Raw genomic sequence first — 8007 nt, forward strand, 5'->3', positions numbered from 1 at the left:
TCATCATATCTTCAGCTACGTTATTTTAACTCATCGTCTGATTGTGCTCACATTCTCATGTAGAAATGAAGAAAGTAGACAGTAGACAGTAGACATTAGAAAGAACTTTTTTAGTGTCAGAGTGGTTGACAAATGGAATGCATTAGGGGGTGATGTGGTGGAGGCTGACTCCATACACAGTTTCAAGTGTAGATATGACAGAGCCCGATAGGCTCAGGAATCTGTACACGTGTTGATTGACGGTTGAGAGGCGGGACCAAAGAGCCAGAGCTCAACCCCCGCAAACACAACTAGGTGAGTACAACTAGGTGAGTACATCATAATCTGGCTGATCTGGAATTAACTGGAAAGAATTTATTAAGTCCCCTCTTCTATATTATTAAAAGTCTCTTGGTTATTCTTTTTATTTAAGTTACAGTTAGTTTTCTTGAAGAACAAAAATCTTGTATCTTATAACTACAGTCATCTATTAATTGTACCTCTTTCACTTCTATTGTTATGGAGTTTTCTTCACATTGTTCTGTGCATCCTGCTTTCATAAGGTATTATACCTGTGGGCAGATTTGGAGAAAATCCCTCCAGGATTTTCTAGATTTGAGTTATAATGTATCTCTCTCCTGCCTTCTAGGAAATACTGTTATTTAGGCGTTTGACTAAAAGAATTTTTAGACAGTAAATTTTCCCTCTATACTCTCCAGGTGAACAACTCTCGTCTACAAGGCTTTCAAGAATACATATTTTGAAGTCTTCCAAGACACCATAAATTGACAATAAGATGATATAACTCTGATAGAATAGTACGATAAGGATTATACTCGAGAGACGAGAGTTCAGTTTCTCTTATTCATATAAAATTTAATATTTTCCTTGACATTTCTACATACCTTGGCTAGCACTTTCTCTACATAGTATTCTAATTCATTTTTTAAACAATATGCATACATAATCATATTCATTCAATATATCTATATTTTAATCAGAATATTCAAATATTACTTTCAACGATTACATGTAAATATAGGTGCAAAACTACATATTGCATAAGCAACAACCATGCAATAAATTAGCCATGGTGATACATAAATTCAAAATATAAAATATTAATTATTTTATAACTTCTTCGTACTTATATAAGTTACATCCTCATTCATTAATGTTGAAGATTAAGTTAAGGTTGAATGTTGTAAATTCTTCCAGGTTCACTGGAAGATAGAGTAGGTGCTGGTCGGCATGGATTGATACATGTGCTTTAACGTCGGTTGGAGCAGCTGCGTCGTACAGCAGATACTGGTAGCGACTGTTTCCGGGAAGTTACAGTGTGGCGGGAGCGGTTAACGGTGTTGAGGGAAGAACTAGTGACAGGGGTGTTAGTAGTAGGCATCCGTCAGTCTCAGGAGACTATGGAGTTGCACTCTGGTTGTCGTACGGGCGTGTTAAGAGGGCACGGGGTTCACCAGGTTATGTTCTTAGGAGGGAAAAGGAACATCGTGGTTAGGTGCGTGTGGAGGGCTTTAGTATGAGAGGCGGGTGTATGATTGGCAGTACGGCAGGCATGCTGTATTGCGCGCCGGAATGGTTGAGTAGTTGGTATTCCAGGGTGTAGTGTGATATGGAGTTGTGAGGATGGTTTTTGTCCCTTTGCTTGGAAGTGGCTGCTGCCTGCGATGAATGAATGTTTGGTGCGACCAGTGTCATGTGAAGACGTTCCGATGGCTGTGAAGAAGCTAAAGAGTAGTAAGATGCAGCGAAGTGCTGGCCTCCTTGTGGAGTTTTGTTGTATATTGGAAGATGATTGGTCAAGATGTTTAGGAAATGGTTAAGTGTTGTTTGTATTGGAAGTGTTTGGCGAATTTCCAGTATTTGGGGATTGTGAGGCATTTGCCGAAGTAGTGTGATCTGAGTGATTTCTTCAACTGGAGGTCATTGACTATTTTGAATTTAGATTACAAAGTTATTGCTAGTTTGTTGAGTGATAGACTACGTGAGGTCACGGGAAAGTCTGTATTTCGAAAGGGCAGAGATGTGAGGTGTTGGGAAGGTCGATAGTCCATCACAACAACTTGTTGAAAGAGAAGCTGTGTTTCTTCCAGCGTGATGGCACATCAGACGCACTGATCAGTTTGGACTGCTCGAAGCCCTCTGGCAGGGTTCACATGGGGTTCGTTTATGACGTGTTGAGTCGTTCAGGGGGTGCATGACTGCTTCGTGGACTGGGTTCGGTTGCTATATTTGAGTTGTCAATATTGTGGATGAATTAATGCGGTATTTGGTATGACGTTTTCTTTGGGGCGACCGACGGGACAAGAATGTCCCTTGTCCATGTCTCATTCTTGCGCCAGGAACCTTAGTACAAGACTTTGGTATCATTGTTGTTGGTAAAGTCTACAAGGTTGATAAATGGGTTGGTGGTTGTGGCGTGTGGTTGTGAGGATGATTCGACTGTGGTTGTAGGCGGTTGTAGCCACAGATGAGGGTCTTTTGAAGGCGCCTCATACTCTGAGTTTTTAGAAGGCGACTGAGGCTGTCTTGAATGAATACAAAACCTGTTTCATGATTGTGGGTGTCTGGTCGTACCGGGTGGTGTGGGTGTCTGGTAGTCCCGGCTGGTGTGGGTGTCTGGTCGTCCCGGCTGGTGTGGGTGTCTGACTGGTGTTGTTTGCCGACGAACGTCGATTCACACCAGTGAATCGACTCGACGTGATATGATGTGACTGCGAATACCATATCGACGACTATATGGGAACAACGACTCCCACCAGAGAGGATGGCATCGCTGTGTCAACACCGGTGTAGGGGGCGGTCTGGGTCTGATGGATGTGTGCTGGAAGGCGGCGACAATATTTTGTGTCACCTTTCAGAGGGAGTTGAGTGGTAGGAAGTTGGTGTCGCCGCTATGTATGTCGGTTCCATTGTGCACTACGAGTCAGCTACTTGTTGGATGCTCCGTTTGCGGGAGAAGTGGCTTGTGTATGCCCTCCGTATTACTCTGTTGGTATTGAACTACTTCCGATGGTCTGACAGAGGACCGGTTATAGATCATGGAATAGCGGAACCGGTTATCGATGTTTACTTGCCAATTTCTGTTATCGGGTTGAAGGGTTGTAGCTGTATTTAGATTGGCATGAAGCCTCAGGTAATGTGCTTGACCGTTTCTCGGAGCCAGTATTGCATGAGACAGTGTTTCATTACATGCGTGACAGTAAATAGGTACCTGGGAGCTAGACAGCTGCTACGGTCTGCTTCCTGGGGGTGTGTAACAAAAAGGAAGCCTGGTCCCTGGTCGAGGACCGGGCCGAGGGGACGCTAAGACCCGAAATCATTTCAAGATAACCTCAAGATTACTCGTCGACGGTCAATATCCGGTTGCAGATGTTGAACATATTGACGTGGGACGGTTGTCAACATTGTGGCGGCCGGGAGGAGTAGTTGTACCTGGTTTATTTTGGCGACGATGTGAGTGATGTGTCTGTAGGGAGAGGTGGCGACGATGTGTGTGATGTGTCTGTAGGGAGAGGTGGCGACGATGTGTGTGATGTGTCTGTAGGGAGAGGTGGCGACGATGTGAGTGATGTGGTTGTAGGGAGAGGTGGCGACGATGTGTGTGATGTGTCTGTAGGGAGAGGTGGCGACGATGTGAGTGATGTGTCTGTAGGGAGAGGTGGCGACGATGTGTGTGATGTGTCTGTAGGGAGAGGTGGCGACGATGTGTGTGATGTGTCTGTAGGGAGAGGTGGCGACGATGTGAGTGATGTGTCTGTAGGGAGAGGTGGCGACGATGTGAGTGATGTGGCTGTAGGGAGAGGTGGCGACGATGTGTGTGATGTGTCTGCAGGGAGAGATGTGACGATGTGTATGATGTGGCTGCAGGACAGGATTTTGGAGTATGCTGGGCCCTTCCCATAACTGAGTTTGCTTCGTTCGTTGATGTTTTACTTTCCTGGGTGTACTGTGAGGCAGAGAATTACGGTGACGGTAATGGTCGCGGATTATATATATATATATATATATATATATATATATATATATATATATATATATATATATATATATATATATATATATATATATATATATATATATATATATATATATATTGTATATGAAGTGGTCGTTTGAGACGACTGTCTGTGGTACACTTGTGTGGTCACCTGGCTGGTGGGCTGAGGTACACCTTGGAGTGGTTACCTCAAGGGTTTTCGGGGAAGGTGAAGAAGAAATAGTGGTTTCTCGGACAGGTATATGACCTTATAACGGCTATTAGCCTCTGTATATCTGTATATCTGTCACTATTCGTGCTCCATGTCGTCCGAGTCTGGCTGAGAGGCGGTGAACCATAGGTTGATAATGTTACTGGTCGTTGGATATTTTTTTTTTTTGTATTGTGATGCCATGGGGAGTAGAAGAACTCCCAGAACCCCATCAACCAGGTATCAACCAGGTATCAACCAGGTATCAACCATGCTTGTTAGTCTACCTTGTTATTGTCGTGTAGGTAGACTTTTCGTGGCCGGGTAGTCTGGTCCTGTTGACAGTTGTGTTGGGTCCTCCTTGTTTGTAACGTGGTATGGGATTGCGACAATGCATTACCTATGTGTGGAGATAAAGAAATAAGCCACATGGTTGTTCCTATATTGTTTGTAGAGTCAATTCGAATATATATTGCAATGTCGCTTGAATTGCGTGTTATCCACACGGCTGTGCAATGTATGTTTGTCCGTAGTATGTGCTTGTTCCTGCCCAGTATGAAATAGTGTTGGGACTGTACGCTTTCCCATTTGCTAGGCTATGGCATGATGCTTGGGTGTGTTCTGTGCCTCCAGGAAGGCATGAGGAGCCTCCAGGAAGGCATGAAGAGCCTCCAGGAAGGCATGAAGAGCCTCCAGGAGGGCATGAAGAGCCTCCAGGAGGGCATGAAGAGCCTCCAGGAAGGCATGAAGAGCCTCCAGGAAGGCATGAAGAGCCTCCAGGAAGGCACGAGGAGCCTCCAGGAAGGCATGAAGAGCCTCCAGGAAGGCATGAGGAGCCTCCAGGAAGGCATGAGGAGCCTCCAGGAAGGAATGAAGAGCCTCCAGGAGGGCATGAAGAGCCTCCAGGAAGGCATGAAGAGCCTCCAGGAAGGCATGAAGAGCCTCCAGGAAGGCATGAAGAGCCTACAGGAAGGCATGAAGAGCCTCCAGGAGGGCATGAGGAGCCTCCAGGAGGGCATGAAGGGCCTCCAGGAAGGCATGAAGAGCCTCCAGGAAGGCATGAAGAGCCTCCAGGAGGGCATGAAGGGCCTCCAGGAAGGCATGAAGAGCCTCCAGGAAGGCATGAGGAGCCTCCAGGAAGGCATGAAGAGCCTCCAGGAAGGCATGAGGAGCCTCCAGGAAGGCATGAGGAGCCTCTAGGAAGGCATGAGGAGCCTCCAGGAAGGCATGAGGAGCCTCTAGGAAGGCATGAAGAGCCTCCAGGAAGGCATGAAGAGCCTCCAGGAAGGCATGAGGAGCCTCCAGGAAGGCATGAAGAGCCTCCAGGAAGGCATGAGGAGCCTCCAGGAAGGCATGAGGAGCCTCTAGGAAGGCATGAAGAGCCTCTAGGAAGGCATGAAGAGCCTCCAGGAGGGCATGAAGAGCCTCCAGGAGGGCATGAAGAGCCTCCAGGAAGGGAAGACATGAAGAGCCTCCAGAAGGGCATGAAGAGCCTCCAGGAAGGCATGAAGAGCCTCCAGGAAGGCATGAGGAGCCTCCAGGAAGGCATGACGAGCCTCCAGGAAGGCATGAAGAGCCTCCAGGAAGGCATGAAGAGCCTCCAGGAAGGCATGAGGAGCCTCCAGGAAGGCATGAGGAGCCTCTAGGAAGGCATGAAGAGCCTCCAGGAGGGCATGAAGAGCCTCCAGGAGGGCATGAAGAGCCTCCAGGAGGGCATGAAGAGCCTCCAGGAGGGCATGAAGAGCCTCCAGGAGGGCATGAAGAGCCTCCAGGAGGGCATGAAGAGCCTCCAGGAAGGGAAGACATGAAGAGCCTCCAGGAGGGCATGAAGAGCCTCCAGGAAGGTATGAAGAGCCTTCAGGAAGACATGAAGAGCCTCCAGGAAGGCATGAAGAGCCTCCAGGAAGGCATGAAGAGCCTCCAGGAAGGCATGAGGAGCCTCCAGGAAGGCATGAAGAGCCTCCAGGAAGGCATGAGGAGCCTCCAGGAAGGCATGAGGAGCCTCTAGGAAGGCATGAAGAGCCTCCAGGAAGGCATGAAGAGCCTCCAGGAAGGCATGAAGAGCCTCCAGGAAGGCATGAGGAGGCTCCAGGAAGGAATGAGGAGCCTCCAGGAAGGCATGAAGAGCCTCCAGGAAGGCATGAAGAGCCTCCAGGAAGGCATGAAGAGCCTCCAGGAGGGCATGAAGAGCCTCCAGGAGGGCATGAAGAGCCTCCAGGAGGGCATGAAGAGCCTCCAGGAGGGCATGAAGAGCCTCCAGGAGGGCATGAAGAGCCTCCAGGAGGGCATGAAGAGCCTCCAGGAGGGCATGAAGAGCCTCCAGGAGGGCATGAAGAGCCTCCAGGAGGGCATGAAGAGCCTCCAGGAAGGGAAGACATGAAGAGCCTCCAGAAGGGCATGAAGAGCCTCCAGGAAGGTATGAAGAGCCTTCAGGAGGACATGAAGAGCCTCCAGGAAGGCATGAAGAGCCTCCAGGAAGGCATGAAGAGCCTCCAGGAGGGCATGAAGAGCCTCCAGGAGGGCATGAAGAGCCTCCAGGAGGGCATGAAGAGCCTCCAGGAGGGCATGAAGAGCCTCCAGGAGGGCATGAAGAGCCTCCAGGAAGGGAAGACATGAAGAGCCTCCAGAAGGGCATGAAGAGCCTCCAGGAAGGTATGAAGAGCCTTCAGGAAGGCATGAGGAGCCTCCAGGAAGGCATGAAGAGCCTCCAGGAAGGCATGAGGAGCCTCCAGGAAGGCATGAGGAGCCTCTAGGAAGGCATGAAGAGCCTCCAGGAAGGCATGAAGAGCCTCCAGGAAGGCATGAAGGGCCTCCAGAAAGGCATGAGGAGCCTCCAGGAAGGCATGAAGAGCCTCCAGGAAGGCATGAGGAGCCTCCAGGAAGGCATGAGGAACCTCCAGGAAGGCATGAGGAGCCTCCAGGAAGGCATGAAGAACCTCCAGGAAGGCATGAAGAGCCTCCGGGAAGGCATGAGGAGCCTCCAGGAAGGCATGAGGAGCCTCCAGGAAGGCATGAAGAGCCTCCAGGAAGGCATGAGGAACCTCCAGGAAGGCATGAAGAGCCTTGTGAACATGTAATCTTGTAACTGGATTTTTGTATCAAGGGTTTGTGTGCATTAATATATAGCATCAGGGATTATACAGTATACCATGAATTTTAAATTTTTTCTTGGATTTTTTTGTATGATTACATTTTTTTTTGTAATTTGTTGGCTGTATTAATTGTTTATCGCTATACTTAATATATAGTGGGACTAATTTGTCAAGTTGTTCGCGTTATGTTATGTGTTCTCCGGAGATGTTCTCGCGTTATGTTGTGTTCTCCGGAGATGTTCTCGCGTTATGTTGTGTTCTCCGGAGTGTGTGTGTGGTTAGGCTGCTGGGGCACTATTTTATTGTATGTATTGTTCTTGAGTTTGTTTATTTTATGTTTGTAATGTAAATGTGTATGGATATGTAGGTGCCTTTAGGTCTTCCCTTTTGGGATTCCAATGTATTAGTGTTTTGGGGCTGAATATGCTGTGTTTCGTGTGCATAGATCTCGGGGGTGTTTGCTGGTGGTCAGGGCCTAGATTCACGAAGCAGTTATGCAAGTACTTCTGTGTACATCTTTCCTCAATCTTTGACGGCTTTGGTTACATATGTTAAACAGTTTGCAAGCATGAAAAGTTCCCAATCAACTGTGGTTATTGTTATAAACAGTCTTGTGGTGCTTCGGAGCTCATTAACTGTTAATCATTATTAACAGCTCATTAACTCAATAATTGTAAACAAAGTCGCCAAAGATTGAGGATAGATGTACACGTTCGTAAGTTCTTGCG

At 47.8% G+C, this 8007-nt stretch overlaps 1 protein-coding gene across 1 annotated transcript; it reads left to right on the forward strand.

Moving 5' to 3' along the window:
- Positions 1-6946: 6946 nt before the first annotated feature.
- On the forward strand, positions 6947-7264 carry LOC138370827 (uncharacterized skeletal organic matrix protein 6-like). Its single transcript, XM_069335431.1, has one exon. It carries the CDS (start codon positions 6947-6949, stop codon positions 7262-7264), a length of 318 nt encoding a protein of 105 aa, XP_069191532.1.
- The last annotated feature ends 743 nt before the right edge of the window (positions 7265-8007 follow it).

Source organism: Procambarus clarkii, chromosome 33 (assembly GCF_040958095.1).
Source record: "Procambarus clarkii isolate CNS0578487 chromosome 33, FALCON_Pclarkii_2.0, whole genome shotgun sequence".
Classification (NCBI taxonomy): domain Eukaryota; kingdom Metazoa; phylum Arthropoda; class Malacostraca; order Decapoda; family Cambaridae; genus Procambarus; species Procambarus clarkii.